This window comes from Cyrtonyx montezumae, unplaced genomic scaffold, assembly GCF_038088225.1.
Source record: "Cyrtonyx montezumae isolate F1298 unplaced genomic scaffold, pur_monq_1.0 scaffold_0, whole genome shotgun sequence".
Taxonomy (NCBI): domain Eukaryota; kingdom Metazoa; phylum Chordata; class Aves; order Galliformes; family Odontophoridae; genus Cyrtonyx; species Cyrtonyx montezumae.
This window is the reverse complement of record NW_027071824.1, coordinates 52696240-52716031: the sequence shown is the minus strand read 5'-3', so window position 1 is coordinate 52716031 and position 19792 is coordinate 52696240. Positions and strand designations below refer to the sequence as shown.

At 44.1% G+C, this 19792-nt stretch overlaps 2 protein-coding genes across 4 annotated transcripts in view; one reads left to right on the top strand and one right to left on the bottom strand.

Moving 5' to 3' along the window:
- PDSS2 (decaprenyl diphosphate synthase subunit 2) overlaps positions 1-2912 on the bottom strand; it is a 110912-nt gene extending 108000 nt beyond the window's left edge. For both annotated transcript variants that reach the window (XM_065735553.1, XM_065735562.1), the window contains exon 1: positions 2644-2912. In XM_065735553.1, the coding sequence (XP_065591625.1) occupies positions 2644-2855 (212 nt within the window). In that variant the 5' untranslated portion in view covers positions 2856-2912. The remainder of the gene's footprint in view (positions 1-2643) is intronic.
- A 15763-nt stretch (positions 2913-18675) lies between these two features.
- SOBP (sine oculis binding protein homolog) overlaps positions 18676-19792 on the top strand; it is a 112041-nt gene continuing 110924 nt past the window's right edge. For both annotated transcript variants that reach the window (XM_065735435.1, XM_065735425.1), the window contains exon 1: positions 18676-18828. In XM_065735435.1, coding sequence (XP_065591507.1) covers positions 18733-18828 — 96 coding nt within the window. In that variant the 5' untranslated portion in view covers positions 18676-18732. The remainder of the gene's footprint in view (positions 18829-19792) is intronic.

Genomic DNA, 19792 nt, shown 5'->3' with positions numbered 1-19792 from the left:
ATGTTTGCTTCATGTGGCTGACTTTGGAAACCAAAGCTTAACACACACAGAAAAAAAAAATCAACAAAAGACAGCTGACCTTACCACGTGGTAATTCCAAATTCCCTTGTTGTACAGGTCAGTTACCATCACTGCACTCCAGCTGCACAGTCAGCAATAGCTCACGGATTTAAGGTTGCTGGCCAGGAGTAGTCTGGGTTGGAGGCAACGGGGGTCGAGCATCGCCCCAGAACACCTGCTGCAGGCCTGATTCATGGCAGGCACTGCAACCCATGAACTGCCACTGCTGCATCCAACGAGGGAAAGGAATGGATGGGATCATCAGAGAAATGTATATTGCCCCGACAGCTGCTCATCCACATGTCCTGTCTCACACGGACTGTTATCTTTAAGCTACTTTCCCTAAGGCTCTCAGCACTGGGCTATGCATTGCAGCAGCCTGGTGACCCAAATCACGGCAAAAGGTTTAAAATGCTCCTCAGTGCTCCACTTACACTGCATGTTTTCAGTGCTGTAGCAGCTGATACTCTATATCAGAACTTACGCTACTCAAAGCCAAGGATTTCCTACCAATGCTTAAGAAACCCATTATGGTTTAAGGAAGACTTCAAGGAGCAGCAAAGAACTTAGGAAGAGAAAGAAGCTTATAAACAGGAGGGAGAATGACTTTCCACATGCTCTGATAGTGGTAGGACAAGAAAAGGCTTTAAACTAAAAGAGGGGAGATTTACATCAAGCATTAGGAGGAATTTCTTTACTCAGAGAGCAGTAAGGCACTGGCACAGCTGCCCAGTGAAGCTGGAGGTGCCCCACCCCTGGAAGCTCTCAAGGCCATGTTGGATGGGGCCCTGCCCGCAGCAGGGGGGTGGGATTGGCTGGGCTTTGAGGTCTCTTCCAACCTTAATCATTCTGTGGTTCTGTAATTCCACGAAGGAAGAAACAAAGGAAAAAACACTGAAAATTCCAAGCTAAGTAAATTTTCTTCAATTTCTTCGACCAGTAGGAATGACAGTAAGCAATCACAATTTGACTGTCAACACGTAATATACAACCTCAAAAATACAGAAGGAAGTAGAAACTTTAGAAACAAGTGAGATTAATCAATTTTAAGCAGTTTTCAGATGGTCATAAAAAAGTAAAATCTCCCCAAGTGTTTGAGTCCTTAATAGATATGTACATTTCTGCATTCATGTCTTTAAGGTTACAACTGAATAACATCACACTCAAAAGCTTCTCAAAAAAAAAAAAAAATCACCAAATAACATCTTTCGGGTATCTATGCTTTAAAATATTAGCATGAACACACAAGATACCTATGCTGGTTTATAAGCAGGGGCAAAAATCGAAACTTGTTTCCTCAATAGCTATGTCAGACCTCTCATAGAAACAGATTACAGTAACAGTTAAACATACAACAGCTAAATTTCAGCTGAAACAAGATTCACATTATTACAATACCATGCCATAAAACAAGGTATTGTACAAATCATGCATTGTTACAAGTGTACTTAAACTTGCCAGCAGGAAATTAACTCTTCTTATAATATAAAAGACAATTGGAAACGCGTGTGCATCGAAGCCTTTGGAAATATCAGTGAGGTAAATTAGAAACACACCAAATAAATGCACAGCTTTTACAAGAGTAAATACTGAGTACTGTTTTCTGCATGAATTTTAAAGAAATGAACAGTCAGTTTCTCCAGGCCCTGTACCTGACTGCATTTCTGACAGTGTTCCACAAGCCACAGGCTCTGAGAATTAAGCCCAAAGCACCACACCTCTTCCCTGAAATATTCATCCAAGCCACAAAGCACAAGGTTCAGCCTAATCCACAAACCAGCAGCTCCGACACTCGAACAGGCTCCCAGGCTCACACTGATGTCCAGCTTCTGACTCTGATACTGCTATGGCTGTAATGATGACTAAAGAACCTGAATGTGGTTGTGATCGAGTCCTCCTGTTCACTGCATTCTACCAATTAATCTTAAATCTTTGGATCAACTGTTCCAATGGCAGAAAAACATTCTCTCCTTGTCTCTCACAAACATACACCAGAAAATGACCACCTTTACAATACAGCTTATGGTAACACTGCAACCTGTCAGTACAAATGATTTTAATAAATAAATAAATAAAATCTGTCCAGCAGTATTTTCTGAAGCCAGGTACTTTCCACTTTTCCTAACAAGTTGATTTGTTTCTTCCAGAATTTTTTTCTTAAATTGGCTATCTAAATTCAATCTCCCAGGAAAGGCTCCATTTGTCCCCCTGTACTGTCTTTGTTCAACTCAAAAACCTCAGATTTGCAGACACAGAACTCGACCAACACATCTTGGTTTTGACAGTATTACAGCATCACTGTGGAGACACTGAGGGCCACCACACAGCTACACTTTTGAACCTCGAAAAGCAGAGCAGAACACCGATCTGAATAAGTGCCAATTTGTGGCTGACAGCTGTTGAAAAATATTTCGAGTAGCAACCTCGGGTTCTTTCAGCTGTTGTGTTTTCAGCCACAGCGATTCAGGCCGGTCGGTTTCCCCGGCCGTCCCACTGTCTCCTCACAACACAGCCCCAATAACCGCGGTGCGGCGGGGCAGCTCCCGAGACTCCCCGCCCCCTGGCACGGCCGCGGGCGCTCACCGGGCGGTGTCGAGCAGCGGGTGCTTGGTGCCCACCAGCTTGCGGACCTGCATGGCGATGTTGCTGAACTCGTCGCTCAACAGGCACCGCAGGCTCATGAAGGACGTCGGGTACCCCACGATCTTCTCAGCCTCCGACACCACCTGGCTCCAGGGCGCGGCCGAAGGCGGGCCGCACCCCGACAGCCCGCGCCGCAGCAGGGCTCCCCACATCCCTCCCCCCGCCACTGCTCGGCCCGGCTCAGCCCCGGGCGGCGGACCGGCGCGGCCTCATCCCGCCCTGGGGGCAGCCATCTTGCATGTCGTAAACGAGCCGCAAAGCGAGGCGGCGCTGCGCTCCCTTCCCGCTTCTCCCGCCTTCCGCGCCTGACGGTCTTTCCGCGCTGAGTGCGGTGCCTGCTGACCAGGGAGGGCCGCTCCGTGCTCGTCGCCCTCTGGTGCGGAGTCTTTCCCTAACAGCCCACGTCTGAGCTTTGGTGCGTAGAGGTAAAGTTCTGATGAGAAAGCAGTCCCACTGACTGCATTCTTGTGATAAATCGTACCTTTCTGAATACAGACTACATCTTAGTTCGTGTTGCTCCGCGGGGTTGAAGAGTTGCATTGAAGGATACAGTGAAAGAAGCTGCAAACAGAACAAATTCCATCACAAAACTGAAAAAAGAAGTGTAATCCAGGAAAGAACAAACAAATGGAAGTTCTTGAAATGACGGGGGGAAAACACCATTGCCTGTTTCCAGGGATAACAGCAAGGTGCTCTCTGTTCTTACGTCTGAAACAAGGCACAAAACCAACACCACCAGTTTAAAAGTTAGTGTCCTGAGGGATGGGCTTTGGCTGGAGCTCAGAGCACTGGGACTCATCTGTGGTGAGCAGCCTCCCCCAGACCTGAGAGAGAAAAACTGGAATGTATATTGCATTCAGAACCTGCAAAATCTGTGAGTTACAATCTTGCTGTGAGCTCTGCTTTCTGTGCAACCTGTCTCTGTGAGAGTCAGGCTTAACTTAATGAGAGCTGCCATTGAGTTAGCTTAGCTACTGCCACAGAGCAAACCAGTGCTAAATAGAGAGATCCAGTTTACAAACACCGTCTGCAAAGGATAGAGTGTGATGGCATGCTTCTGTGCAGAAAGACTGAGTTAATGAAAAATGCCAGAGGGATGCACTTAAGAGGAAGCAAGGCACCTCAACCTGTAACAGTGACAAGTTCCTTGATCCATTTCTTGAGCCCTGTCCATTCTTGCACTTAATGTGGTAAGTGTTCCGTAAAAAACTAACATGATTATTCAATTAAAGTCTACTTAAAATAATACATGTAAACAGAGCGAGGAGAATTAGAGTTCTATGGGCAGTAAACCTACCATCTACTAACGTGTAAGACTTTAGCTTTTCAAAACTGCTGTTCTTCATGTTATTCTAAGAAACCAAACACCTCTGCTTTTTTTATATAGATTTCTTCTAAGTGCAAACAGTTTAGAATTAGGGCAAGAAGTTTGATAACTACAACGCAGCACAGTGCTACTAAAGCTTCCTCAGGATTCATGACTGTCAACAGTATGTTGGCATTCTTAAAACACAACAATTGCTGGAGAAATAAGGCATGCACTTCATTGCTTAGATGCAAACCTATTTTTTTATTATTTTATTTTATTTATTTATTTTAAACCACAGAATAGTCTGGAATCAGTTTGAAAGGATTATACCATAATACTCAAGGACCTTCTTCCTCATGCTGTCAGCCCAATGCCTTAATTGCAGCCATACTTATGTGTCCATTTTTGACCCCTGGTCCAGGTGCATAGTTTCACCCTGCTAACCTCCTCACTTTTTCACTTCAGTGTACCACAGCATCCTCACTGGCTAATGTTTTCTCATTCTTGTGACAGCCTCTTCATCTTTTTCTCATTAAGTTACAATAATCCTCTTGTCTGCACAGCCTGCATCCTAATCATGGACTGTTCTCTTCATATGCATTTCTGGGTGTGGCCTGTGGAGAGAAACATCAAAGCCCTTTCTCTGTTCTTGTGCTGAGCACCATAAAGCCCCTATTTATATGAAAAACATTTGAAGTCCAGGTAAGCCTAGCAGAGATGTCCACTGCTGTTGGACTTTTCAAGCAGCAGAGAGGAAAGACCATTCTGATGAAGGGTAGTTACGTACACTTTTTTGACATAAAGACTGGGAGGTCCCCTGCCTATCAAACCTCTGGCAAATCCTGTGCCAAATTTCAGTTTCAGAACATGGAGATGCAAAAGATTCTCAGTTATACAGACCAACTGTATTTTTAACATGAGCAAAATACTGTACTTTTCACTAACCTCCTTTCACAAACTGACAACTTTTAAAAATCAGCTTCAGGCTGACACACCAATCGTGGAAAAGTTATTTACAATTTAGTTAAAACTTGTCAGTTACAAGCATCGAAAGTCAGGATCTTAAAATGGGTAATGATAGACAACCCTACCAAGAGGTATTTCCACTTGTACTACCTATAATACTGAGTTTCTCATGCTTTCTTTTCTCTCCTCCTTTCAAGATACAAATAAATAAATAAAACAGAAGCAAAAGTATAGTGTACTCGCCGTTTTTAAGCTGTGGACACAACAGTATGTTTGTTTGCTTGCTTGCTTGCTTGCTTTCTGCTTGGTTCATATCCCATCAGGAATCAATAGAAAAAGCCACACTATTTTAAGGGCTATGTACAATATATGTGTCTATTTCTTTCAAGTCTTAAGTAGAGAAGGAAATGGTAGGTCTTTTTTTCTCTCTATCAATTGACTTTGTTAAGCCTTCCCAGGAAAAGAAAGATGCCACTGCAGGGGGCCAGTATCAAAGTTGAAGAACAAAGAAGAGAGGTGAAGGGACGTTTCTGTTTACAGCAGCATGCTCTGGACTGTATACCATGGGATACATCAAAGCCAGCACTAATGCCAGCTCTGGGTCTTTTCTTTAACAAATGAAATGTAGAATTATTTTCCTGACTGCTATCTAAAGTAAAACTTCTGCAAAAACACTTACACTTGATTGCAGAACAATTGGCCTTCCATAGTTATTCTGGCCCTATGCAAAATAAGTAATGTCCATGGGAGAATGAAGCTAGAAAGGTTAGTATGTTACACTGTCTACACACTATGTAACTAAAGCTTGTTCTGGAAATTGCTTGAGATTTTAATACTTTACAACATTGGGTGCACTCCACAAACATTACAAAAATGTAGGCCAGCAGGAAAATGTCTTTGTTTCTCAAAGTATTTAAGTAGTCTCCCCACCTCACATACATACATACAGTGAATTGATTTACTTCACAACATCCTGGAGAAGTAGACAGTTATGATAATTTCCATTTTGAAAGTCAGAAGGTTTAAACTTAGAGGTTATGTGATTTGTCCAAGGCTTCACAAAAGCCCTAAGGCAAACTGAGAAGAGAATTCTCTTCTCTTGACCCGGCTGTCTGTGCCATGTCTACAATGCCTGTCTTCCTACTAGCTTACAGCCTGCAGAGAAGTGTGAATGCTTATTGATCCTTTAGTTACACACTGAAAAAAAACCCCAGTATAGTTCAATGTCAGGTTATTTCAGTAGGAGACACATGCCCTGGATAGAATTCGGCAAGAAAATATGTAAATTTTTAAATCTGAATATACCTACTGAGATAGCAGTATCAGAAAATGATTTGTTGCTGGTTAATGAATGATAATTAATGCATAATTATTTTGATTTTCCTTAGCAAGTAAATAAATACAGCTGTGATATATGGGGATGCTTTGTGTAAGTAGGAGTGTGTTATCATTTTCCCTTTGCACACAAAGCACAGCACTTGGGTCTATAGTCAGTGCACAGCATGGATCAGGAAACGAAGCACCCAGCGACTCTCGGCAGCACTGCGCAAGCAACAAGGTGAGCCCCCCTGTGCTGCATGCTCACTGCACACAGCCTGCACTGCAAAGAAAACAAAATCAATTTAAATCCCTTTATTTCAGCAAGCTGAGTAGGAATAGTCACAGAGCAGTGTGCAGCTGATAACACCCCTCCCTCAGAAAGTCACTGTTTTTTCACCTCCCAACCCAGTTTCATTTGTAAGGCAGCCTCTTAGGCTGTCTTAAATGACTGGCACTGCTCCACTCAGGGGAATTTGGGCAGGGACTCATAAAACAGCAATGCTTTAGAGCTGAGTAATCTATCGAAGAAACAGGAGGAAGATAAGACAGCGTTAATTCTGGTCATATGCAATCGAAGCTGACAAAGCATCCATCACCCTGTACAATATCAGCCTTTACATATTCAGCTTTATCAGTTTCCCCATTCCTAATCCATCATTAAAAACCCCATGAAGCCTCAGCTAATTAGCCCTACCTCTGCAACTCAGCAACCTATTAACTATTTATTATTTCTGTTTAGTTGCACTCCGGTAGCAGTGAAAAACTCCAACCAGACACATTTTAAAACTGCAACAAAGGAGATGGTCCCTTGCTTATGCAGTTCATGGTCGGGATGAGGGTGAAAGCAGCAGACAGTAAATGACAGCTGTACTGAACAAAGACTTACTCAAACACACTCTATTAAACACTCCTCACCACATATCTATAGATATGGATTTTTTAATATATTTTTTTCCATCACAGCGTCTTTTGAAATCACAGAAGTGGTGCAATTTGAAAAAAATAAACAAATACAAAAAAAAGCAGGATTTTGTCTTTTAGGTGAAAAATAGATTGAAAAACTATCTAAACCTTTTCACAATTAGCAAGTAAGTGATAAAATCCAGCGACTAAAGTCACAGTATAGCAGGATACTGGCTAACAGACAGTATGTGTACATTTTCTATGGATTTCAATAAATAAATACAAGTGTTTCTCTGTTAAAACACTTACGTCACAGGGACTAAATATGTGTAATTTACGAAGTGTTGTGTATGTTTTGCAGCTTGCTATTCCCATGCATAATCAAAGCATAGATAGAATATTCAGTGTTCTTAATTTCTGCTAGCGATGCTCAGTCTGGGGGAAGACCTGTGTACCTTTTTGTGTTTTTGTCCTTTTTTTTTTTTTTTTTTACTTACATGGGAAGCTATGTACCATCCACCAAGGCTGGGTTGATTTTACCTTTGAAGTAAACCTTGCAGAAGTCACTGGTGCATTTTTTTTATCTCCCCTTTGGTTTTTGTATCTTTTTATTTATGACTCCCTTTTGAAGAGTGCCTGAAAAATATGGTTCCTGAAAAACCCACTACCCACTTGCTGAAGAGTGCAGCACAGTGTGAGCACTCAGCACCAGAGGCTTGGTGCTAGCTTTCTGTTTAATGATGAACTTTGAAGGCCAAAACATTTGAGGATGTTGTTATTCAAAGGCCTACTCTCACTCCGTACCTGCTTTACTAACAGTAAAGCAGTACAAAGGTGGTAATGTTTTTCTGGGAACAAGATCTGGATATACCAAAGTCAACCTGGAAAATGGTTTTATAAATTGTTTTAGGTGACACAAAGAAAATAATTTGAATCTGTACTTTGAATTCTGTGTCTGAACAAAGGAATGTATTTTAAATAGCAATAACTAAATGGCTTTGGGGAAATGAAAACAGAAGTATTCCTCTATTACTAAACTGTACTATCTATACATTTCCTCCCTGGTTTGGGCAAACCCTTCTGTTTTTCATTATGATTTCCTCTGCTTTTGAATTTGTCCCTCTGCCAATCCATTGGAGACAAAGAATACTGACCATTGTGGTGCAAGGGGAGATGCATTCATTTTTATCTAGCTCTTTACTCACTGCATCTGTTCTCCTTTTAACCTCTGTAATTAAAATGCCTGCCTGCCTCTTCAATACGTGCTCTAAAATGATTAAAATGTTAACAACATGGCAGTCATAGTTATTGCTGCTGTACACGAGAAGGGACGATTGATATAGGCCAACATAAATGGAAACTATGGTAGGAAAACCACAAGCTGCAAATGCAAAATGCAGTGTAAGCATATTGCATCCCTGATAAGCACTGGTTTAAAATGCTTAATGGAAGAGAATGAGAAATCAGTCAACTACAAAGTATTTCATGTGGCATGTCCACTCAGATTCCACCTGTCTGCATTTTAAGGATTTCTTAGATGCTCTAACAAGTCTCTCATGTTTAAGAAGCCAAAATGGATGTATTTTCCCAAACATCCAGCCCTGATTCTTCTAAATTCTCTGAAACTCTTTAGGCTTTTGTTTCTTGAACACCCTATGGACAGGTGTTCCACAGTTATGCATTATGTGGAAAAAAAAACCCTACTTCATTATGTTTATTTTAGAGGTCCTAAGGAACAGTTTGCATTTAAGTTTGCATGCCCAAGCTAGTCTAAAATTAGGCTTGAACAACATCCCCATCCTTTTCTTTTTTAATTCCCCCTGACTTGCTTCTCACTCCTTCCCTGTTAATTTTATCCTCATATTTTCTCTGGAAGTTTTATGAGCTACAAAGGCATCTGTATTAAAATGTTCATCTACTACATACCAAAATTTGAATGACCAGAAGAGGTGCAGTCTTTCAGAGAAGCACTCTTCCACAGTGATGTCAATCACTTGTAAGTTTAAAACTGAACTCACATCATTCCAGAGCTACCAAGTGACAGTGACCTGGTTTTTGGAGGTGCTCAGCACCCACCACCTCCTTGGGGGAGCTGCAGGCACTCAGCAAGCACAAGAGAAGACTTTTATGCAAAGTGTCTGCCTGATTCTGGGCACTCGAGTATTAAATTGGTATTCCGGATTCAGCTTCATTGCATTGTAACACAGGAAATAGTCTCAAAGTGAAATTAAGAACCTTAGGGCTGGTGGTGCAGCCTCTACTTACAGTGTTTTGAGGTAAAACGTCTTCTTGAATTAAATATTAGTAACTGGGAATCTTTTTTTTTTTTTTTTTTTTTTTTTTTTTGAATCAGTGGCAAATGCTACAGAGGACATTAATCATACACACTTTGTATAGTACAAACATACAGAACATTGCTGTATCAGAGGTCTTTGTTAGACATCCAATTTTCAGATTTTTATCTGTTTCCATAGTAAAACACACTATAAAACTTTCATGTTCACATTTACCTGTACAGTTATCCAACAGATAAACTTTCCATCTGCCCTATATTTTTTCCTTCTTTTTCTGTTCCTCTCTCACTTTTGGAATTTGCTCAGACCTACTCTCTAGCCAAATTTCTCTTATTTTTTCCCCCTTCAGTATATTCCTCTCTACATTTCTTTTTGCTTTCTCACCACCTTTCTATGTGTCAGCCTTGTTCCAGTTCTTCTCCCCAGTGGCATTCAGAACTCCTGCTACTTTCATATACTCTCACCATTTCAAGTCGTTTTCCCACATGCTCTCTTTCACAGAACACCTTCCTTCCACTGATTTCCGAAGCACAGATGCTTGTTCGCTTTCCATGATGGCAACAACAGCTCTAAAAGAAACATATAATTTCCCCTCTTGCAATTCATGCACAAATGACTGGCATGTTCTGCCTGGAGAAAGCCTTTTGAGTTTCCTTGCTTTTGTGGAATCTGTGAAAAAGTCTGATAAATTACAGCTTTAGCAGTTATTTCAAATAACTTTATTTGCAGCCAACCGGGGAAAAATCTGCCAGTGGTGTCATCTCTTCATTCTTTCAAAGGTCATTGGTGTTTCACGAGTGAGCTCAAAGTGGAGCTAGTTCAGATGGAGACTCATTTTTTCCCCCCAACAAACATTTTAGATTACATGTTCCAGCAGTGACAGCACTGTCCAATGCGATGTAAGAACTAGGTTCTAGTTCAGAGTGTGACATTCTTCAAGTATCACAGAATCACACAATCACAGAATCATGGGGGCTGGAAGGAACCTTTGGAGATCATCCAGTGCAGGGCCACTGCTAAAGCAGTTTCCCTAGAGCAGGTTGCATGTACATTTTTCCAACTTCCCAGGGATGGAGGTGAGGCTGACTGGCCTGTAGTTTCACAGGTCCTCCTTCTTATGCTTTTTGAACACTGAAGTGATATTGGTTTTCCTTCAGTCTTCAGGCACCTCTCCCATTCTTCATGATCTGCTTTCAAAAATAATAAAAGTAGTTTGGCAGTCACTTCTGCCAGCATCCTCAGCCCTCATGGGTGCATCCTATCACGGTAAGGTACATGTTTCACCACCTTGTGCCTCTCCCTAAGATTTCTCATTTGTGAAAGAGGTGTAATACAAAATGATAGTTGTAATATTAGTCAACAACAGAGAAAAAGGTTCCAACTCATAAGATGAGAGCCTGGGTTTAGTTCAAGTAAAACCAATAAACTTCTGCCTGCAGCTCTTCACAATGGGGCTATATGCAAGAAGCTATTCCTCTCATTTTCCTGAGAGGTGAGACAAATTCTTGACTCTCAGCTCCCTGAAGTTACCCAAAGCTGAAATTCTGTATCAAGCCTTTCGCATGAGAGCAGGGTGGAATTTGTTTGTCATCATCTCCCATCAGCATCCTCTGGTGATCTGAAAGGGCGTGGTGAGGGCATCAATTCTGCTTTAGTTACAGCTTTGTGAAAAGGAAAAGATAACCATGTGGCTTCAAGAATCCTGGATGGAGATAGACATATATGCTAGTCCAGTTTAAAGGGGAAAAAAAAACAAACTTACCTGCGCTGCACTGAGAACGATTCTTGGGACTGTCTTTAAGCAAAATTCATTTTTGGTTATGGCAGTAAGAGACGTAGATTATTATCATTACTGGTACATGTACGGTTTAATTAGAAAAAGCTACACAGTTCAGGAAAACAAAATCTTTCCAGATAATAGTTATACTAATTGCTTAAAAGTTTATAAATCAAAGCAAACTGAATAAATTGCAGGAGAAAGAGGCTGACAAGAATCTCCTGAACTTCAACAAAGCAATGCAGAGTCATGCACCTGGAAAGGAATAATCTTACAGCAGTACACCAACTAGAAAGCAGCTTTGCAGAGCAGGCCCTGGGGTGCTGGCATCCGACCAGCTGAACATTTGCCACCAATGTGCCCTTGCAGCAAAGGCTTGGGCTGCATTAGGAAAGGCATTGCCAACAGGTCACATGAGGTGATCCTTCCACTATGTTCAGGTCTGGTGAGATACGTCTGGAGTGCTGGGTCCAGTTCTGGGCTTCCCAGTACAAAAGAGACAGGGATGCACTGCAACAAGTGCAGCACAGCACTACAGAAATAATTTACAGACTGAAGTGTCTGATGCAAGAGAAGAAGCTGAGATCTAAAACTGTTCATCCTGGAAGGGGCTCAGGGGGATTTCATCGTGTGTAGAAACATCTGATGGGAGGAAGAAGATGGAGCCATACTCTTTTCAGTGAAAACTTAGGCAGCAATGGGCACAAATTGAAATGCAGCAAATTGAAACATAATTTTTTTTTTACTGTGAAGGTGGACAAACTCTGGAGCAGGTTGTCCTGAGATGCAGTGGTTACCTTGGAGATATTTGAAACATTACTGAATACAGCTGTGAGCAACATGCTCTTCTTTGAGGAGAGAACTCAGGTTCTTCTCCACAAGAGTCTCCCAGTCTCCGCTATTCTTTGATTCCAGGAATAAAGAATGTTTTCCTGTGCTGAAAATATATGACACAATCTAGTCCTGAATATGTTTGTTACATATTCTCATAATGTCTTTGGGATTTTGACAGAATGTAAATGCATTGCCATGATATATTAGGGTGTGTAAAGTTCATGTAAATCTAACCGAGAAGATCAAGAGATTGAATCACCTGTCATGTAGGATTCTGGTGAGATACTGGCAGGAAAGCAAGCATTGCAATAGAAGAGTAATTGTCAAGTAATCATACGTCAATGCTCAACTTTATCCAGGTCTAAAACATTTAGTACATGTGACTGTAGATGTGTTTCTTTGGGTCCAGGAAAGACATTAATAACCTACTGCATCTTGTATAAGCATTGCAGGGGGTAATTTGGACAAAATGATGTAATGTTTTTGAAAGTATGACAAGAAAATTAAGGATGAAGAAACTCCAGAATGACTTTTATGAATGAAAGCAACCTGTAATTGTTTTCCATCCCTTGACAGATGTTACTTAAACTGACATAGTATATCATGCAACAAAGCTCACAGGGGAGATACAGAATTATGAGAAAATGTATAAACCACTATCTGTATTGTAAAAAAAATCTTTTATTCTTCACAGAACGACAAAGAGAGGAGGGATGCCTTTTAGGAAGAACTTGATGTAGATTGCTATAATATTTTCAGGAGCGTATAAGCACAAATGATCTATTTTAAAAAAGAACTAATTTTAAGAATATGGAGAAATTTCCATCATATCCTAATCACAATTTCTCTGCACCTCCTCCTATCTCTGTAGTCTCTGTGAGACCCATTTACTGAAGTGAAAACAAGAAATTTCCCTCCTGCTTTCTTCTGTAAAAGAATGAGAAGATGTGGAACTGGCCCTTGTCAAAAAATGGCATGTGATGAAATGAGTTTGCCTTGGTTGTACACCTCAGTTCACCTCAGAGGGTGTTTTACAGCCATGGGCAGCTGCAAAGCTCACCATCTTTGCTTCCAAGTTTGACAGTTCCTTGGTTTCAAGGTGTGTGAGGAATGTAGGAGGGAGGCATAGGGTACAGGTAGGTCTCTCAGGTACCCCAGCACCATAGGGCAGCATTTTGGATTTGAGCCACGAAGAATGAGAAGGCCCCAGGAAAGTGGGGCTCTTACCAACCTGCTTTACAAAGCAAGTGGAACACTGTGCTGAACAAATGAAACATCAGAGAAGGCTCACAGGTTTCATTCTGAGGTATAGTCCTTAAAATGAATGAGGTCTAGAGGCTGCAAAAGTATGGTTTTCCATCTCCACATTCAAGTCTTATTTGATTTATGCCTCTCCCTGATCTTTGGCTTCATATTAAGTATGAAACCATCACTGCAGAGTTACTGAGTAATGGTGGAGAATAGGCGGAGTGGCAGTAGACAGGTGCACACTTTACCAATATGGCTTTACACACATCACCGATACCTTTTCAAAGGTTTAATCTCAACTGTTTTTGAGTGGTGTGGGTGTTCTTTGATGCTGAAGAAGGAAAAGATTTCCTCTTGCTTACTTTTGCCGTAGGAGACATTAGATAGTAAACAAACAAAAAAGAAAGACGTCTTAACGGAAGACTCAGAAGTACTTAATTTCTTTCTGATTATCAATATTTTCTTTTTGATGTGAACTTTTAGGCAAGAAGAGCGATCACTAATAGCAGTAAATTGTTCAGCATTTGCCAGAACTTTGAAAGACATGAACAGTATTAGGGCTCTGTCTTGCCATTAATCTGCACAGATTTGACACTGATACACTGAAGCAACAGAAAAAAATCTGAAATATTCATCAATATTAAAATACCTCCGAACATTTCCAGACCTTCATATCTGGAAAGCCGCCATGACTCCCATTTCAACCACCACACCGTGCTGGCTTTGGACAGGCTGCATATTGACATTTTGCAGAACAGCCTCTAATCGTCTGAGGAAGCTCTGGATTGAGATTAGTATCCACAGCAGACAGGGATCTACAGACACTGCTGTGGGTGAGTAATGCTGCGGGCGCTCGTCCCAGCTCAGGAATGAGTGGAATGCACCCCTTCTGCAAGGTGTGGGTGAAATAACATCACTGGCGTGAAAGTGGGGAGCTGAAGGAGCTGACTCCAGGGAGAAGTTCACGGGCATATTTCCGTATGCTGGAATAAGAGGAGAAGGGAGGGGAGGGGAGGGATCAGATATTTTAATTAATTAGTGCATTTATTTGCTTCTGGTGGCATAAATAATCTGTCATCTCAGTGTGTCATACAGAAAGTCGAAAGAACATTTCCACTTCGAGCCAAATGAAAAAAATTCGTTGTAACAGCGCTTTTCTATGAGCACTTATAACAAATGTCTACATTTAATTAAACACTACATCAAACCAAACCCCCGTATTTAAATTTCTGCCTATGATGGGCTCACCTCAGATACAGCTGAGACAATAACAAGTTACTTTACGACAGACACGTATTTTCCCTAACGACCGGCATCACTAAGCAGCCTGCCCGAGAGCCGGGGGTCCTCCTGGAAAGCAGGGAGCCATCCGCTGTGTTACCCCGGGAGGAGCCAGGAGCCGCGCCCCGCCGCGCGCTGCCTGCTGCCCGGGGCGGCCGGGCGCAGGTGTGACGGCAGGCCGCGCCTGGCGCCAGGAGGGGGAGCTCCGCGCAGCGCCCGCGGGCGGCACCTGGCAGCCTGCTCGGCCCCGAGCTCCTCAGCCCGTGCCAGTGCTTCGGGGCCGCTTGCTGACTGGAAAACTGGGCCTTCTCACTTGCCTCGTCCGCGCGGCTGGTAATATCAAAGAGTTATGCGTTAATAAAGACCGGACAGAAGAACTTAGTTACGGCAGTGTTGCTTTTGTGTTCTCTAAAACGCTCTTTGAAAGAGCGCCCTTTAAAAATGTATCAATACTAATAAATTGCAATGCGAATAATAAAACACAAATTAAGCTGGGGCGATTTATTTAAGCCGACTTGTTCACACCTGTCACTTGGTGTTTGTCTTCCAGAAGTCTAAATTGCTCTGCTTCCAAAAATTCAAGTGCAAATTTAGAACTGGGAATGCAAAGCCTCAATAGGACAAAACCACCCCACTTGGCAAACTGCCGTGTGCACAAAACGCTGATTTAGGCAATGGAAGAAAAAGATAGGGCTTTTCTAGGACTCAGATGCAGCAGAGACCTGGACTTCGGCTTCAGAGGTGTCTTAGTGTCCATCAAAAGGCAGATTGCATCACTTTTTTTCTTCCTAGCTTTGAAAGTAACCAACGATCTAAGCAAAAAACTCAGAAAACTCTCCAGCAGATGAAACAGTGAGACTATGGAGTGCAACTGGGGCTCACTGTGGGAAGCCTGAAGTTCCCAGTCTTCTTAAAGATGAGTTACAATTAGGAGTATTATCTTTTTTTTCCTGCTCTCTTTGAAAAATCTTAATTTTGCTTCAGAAAATGGAAACGTATTTGGAAAACCTTTATTTACAAAATAAAAATTAAAATAAAATAAAAAATTAAGAAAATGTAATTCCTTCTTTCCAATCCACAGTACACAATAGCATCAACAAAAAAAAAAATCCCCTTGAAAATGTCACCATGAGTTTGGTCTCTTTAAACTCAGAGAAAAAAAAAACAAAAACATTCACCAACTTCCACAGGGTCAGGATTTCATCTTTGCCTGGTGTGTGCCTACTGACACCATACTGCTCTGTACCTCTGCCTGGGAGAACAAATGAAAGCTGTGCTACCGATCCAATCAGCCACCCTTATTGACCTCTTTGTTATCCAGAATCCATATTGAGCACTGCTAAACCAGGTTTCTGTATCAAAAATATAGGCTTTCGTGCAAGGAATGTGTGCTGTCACAGTTCAGTAGATGTATTTAACATTAGGGTCTCTGTAATGTAAACACCAGATTTATTTTTCTTAACTTTTTGGAGATGTTCAGATCAATGCCACTGTATGACTGACAAATTTATGGCTCCTGCAGATTCTGATATTCTGCTTTTCCTTATGAGCTCATGAGCTAGCACACTAAAACATAAAAGCCTTCCTTCTGTAGTCTTTGCCTCCCCATTAACACATGGAACAATTAGACAGCTTCCAAATCTTATTTCAGTACCTACAAATGTCAGATAGTGTCTGAGCACTCTGAATGAGTAAACTTCTGTCTTGATAACTGATGGTCCTCCATATGTTGTCACCAGAAGAACAACTTCCCAGGAGTAAGTAGTATAATTATACGTAATACATAAAGGTAATAACAGCTCTAGAAAGTTAGGAGATGCGGCAGTTGCAGAAATAGTGCACTGTCAGATGGAGAGATTTGGACCAAGAGAGGGAGAACTTTTGTAACCATCCAAAGTCTGTAGTAGATACCAAGAAAAAGAGGATACACTGAGACTGTGGCTTTTAGCCAGTGGTCGATGAGGCTCTGAGGGACTGTGGGCTGTTTTTAGGAGCTTACTTGAGAAAACTGAGCCTATTGTCAGGAGGCATTAATCCACATCCACATTCAAAAGCAGTGAGCATTTGGGAAAAGAAATCTGAAAGCCCTTGGTTTGGGTGATCAAGAAATGAGGGTCAGAATTGGTAGCAAGGGCTTTGAGAGGTGTTCAGTTTAAGACTGTCAATTGTTAGTCAGGAAAATGAATGCCAAATTTGATCCTAAAGGTGCTCACTGTAACCTGCTGAAGCCCATTCACAGCACTTGGGCTTGCAGTTATTAAGTCCCTTCTGATATTAAAAGCAAGTCTTCTTATGCAGGGAGCTTAGGATTAATCTTTCTGTCAAATTATCAACTCACACTGCTAAATTGATGCAGTGAAACGGCACTTTATTACAATATCTATAGCAAGTGTTGCAAAGAAGTAGTCTATTTTGTATTTTCAGATGTATCACTAAACAATAACCATTTAAGGCAACACAGTGATTCTGTTCAGCTAAAGGTCCGAGATCTTCATTCAAATTGTGTTATCAGCTCTACAGAGAAACTGGTGATGTGTCCCTAATGCAAAAATTCATTTTGCCTTCTTCCTGACTGCATGAATCAGCAAGGTGCTGGTGATCCAAAGCAGGAAGGTTCTCTGAGGTTGGCTCTCAGAGGTTTCAAACCTGCAGCTCTGATGCTACACGAGATGGTGCTTATAAGCAACTTCCCCTTATCCTGCCTATCCTGTCTCTGCCGTGGGAGAGGCATGCTGAGATCCTGGGAGCACCTCTTGCGATTGATGAGAGCTTGGCCGCACCGACTCATTTGTAACAGGATCCTGGGAACAGAAAAGGATGTGGCTGCTGCTGCTGGTGGTGCGGTGCAGCAGGAGGAAGCCTCACCAAGCTACCGTATTGTGGAGCTTGCCTGTAGAGCTGCGAGTTAGCTTCCAAAAGATTCAGAGCTCGTTGCATTTTTAAAATGCAACAAACAAGAAAAGACTAATCTTGCACACGAAGGACCTGGTTTTCCCAACTTCGTTCTCCCTCGGGCTACCGGGGGAGAGGCAGCACCTTGCCTCGCGGCGGCCGTGACCCCGCTGCTCTGGAGCGCGCTGTGATTCCTCATTGTGCTGAGTGAGTGCTGCTGCTTCCTCGCCCGTGATGCTCGCTGCTCTCGCAGCCGAGGCCGCACAGATCCCGGTTTGCTCCCATTCCCGGTGCCTCAGGGGGGCTGTGCTCCGTGTCCCTCCCCACCGCGCCGTAAGCGAGGCTCGCTTCAGCCGTGAAGCGAGCAAAGCAGTTTTGCTGAGCACTGTACTCAGAAAACCACCAGCGATTTCGCGAAGTGTAAACGAGACGTTCCTACACGCGACACCGACTTATTTCTGCTGGACGGCATTTCGCGAGGAGCCTGTCCATCCCCACGCGGAGCTCACTTTAACCCATCATTCCACCGCGCTTCCTCCAAAACGCACCGCTTCACAGCAGCGTGACCCGCGCCGTACGATCGCGACGCCGACCGCGGGCACCGCGGCGGGGCAGAAAGGCAGCTCCTCGAGGCGGGGGTTCCACGCGCGTCCGCGGGTTCGCGGCTCCCCCCATCCCACCTCCGAGCAGGGGCGGGGGTCCGCCAGAGCTCCGCCCCGCGCTGGGCGCGTCGCCCTCCCCCCACGCCCCCCCCGGCTGCATGGCGGGCAGCGGCGGCCGATTCGGTGGCGGCAAGCTCCGCCCGCCGCCGGCCCGAGGCCGGCCTCCCGTCCCCGCCGCCGCCCCCTCCGCGGCAGCCTGCCAGCAGCGCCACAGCAGGCGCGGGGCCGGCTCTCTCCGCGCTGCCTCCGCACGCCCGCGCCTCCGCCGCCGCCGCCGCCCGCCCCGCCGCGCCGCTCCCATGCGGGCCGGCGGCGAGGCAGAAGATGGCTGACTCGCCGGGGCACCCGCGCCCCTGCCCGCCCGCGCCCCCCGCCCGCCCGCCGCCACCGCCGCGCTCCCCCCGGGCCCTCCGTGGCGCCGCCTGGCAGCGCTGAGAGCCGCCGCCGCTCCCCGATCCCCCCCCCTTACCCCACCCGCGCCCCTCCCGGCCCCCCCAGAGCACCAGCAGCCATTTCATCTCCGGCACCAAGTAGGCGCAAAAAATGGCAGAAATGGAGAAAGAAGGGAGACCTCCCGAAAATAAAAGGAGCAGGAAGCCAGCGCACCCGGTGAAGCGGGAGATCAACGAGGAGATGAAGGTAGGTGCTGTGATGGGGAAGGGAGCGGGGTCTCCCCCCCGCACCTCCCCCCCCCCCGCCGCCGTCGTGCATGGAAATGGAATAAGAAAGGATCTTCTGTCATTTTTTTTTTTTGTAGGATGCACTGAATGTGTCTCAACTCCGCCTCCTGGGCTGAAAACAGAGACGAATTCACAGGCTGCAAATCCTGTTCATTGACCAGCTCTGATTTATTTATTTCTTAAAAAACTCTCCCCTCTTGGGTTCTTCAGCTCCCGGGGCGCCAGAGATGAGCCTTCCCCCCCCCCCCCCTTTTTTTTTTTTTTTTTTTTTTTTAAGATAGCCACCCCCTCAGGTTGCGGGGGGGAAGCTGTAAAGTTGGGAAAGAAAGGGCCCTCTTTTCATCCCCCCTATTTTTCTCCTTTTCCAGTAGCCAGCTGCAACTGTGTAATTAAATTGTCAAAGTGAAATGCAGCGCTCCCAGTCGCGCATCCTCCGTGCGCTGAGCCCCGGGCTCCATCCTCCCCGCTCCGCTCCCGGCCGGGGTGCGCCGAGAGGTGCCCGCGCGGAGCCGCTTATTTGGAGCCCTTACTGCTCGGGAGGCGGCTGCTCCAGATGCTGGGGTGGCTGCGACTGCACACAAACAGCCTTCGGCATTTCCTTCATCCTTAGGTCTCTGCTCCGGGCTTGAGCGGTATTAGTTGTTTTGTGTGTGTGTGTGTGTGTGTGCGCCTGTTTTCCACGCCTGTGCCACCTCTGTTTGTTTTACGTCTCTGATTCCCCAAAGTTGGGAGCAGCGTAGTGCGAGTCTCCAGCCGAACTTCTTGTTGTTTGAGGCACGTATGAAGTGATGAAAGCGGTGTGCCCTGCTTACGGGATAAAGCCCCTCTCATTTCCCTTGAACATGTCCTTTATTAAAAGACTGATTGTCAGTGGAGGACTGCCCGGAAAATGTCACATGTTTGCATAGTGTATATATACGATA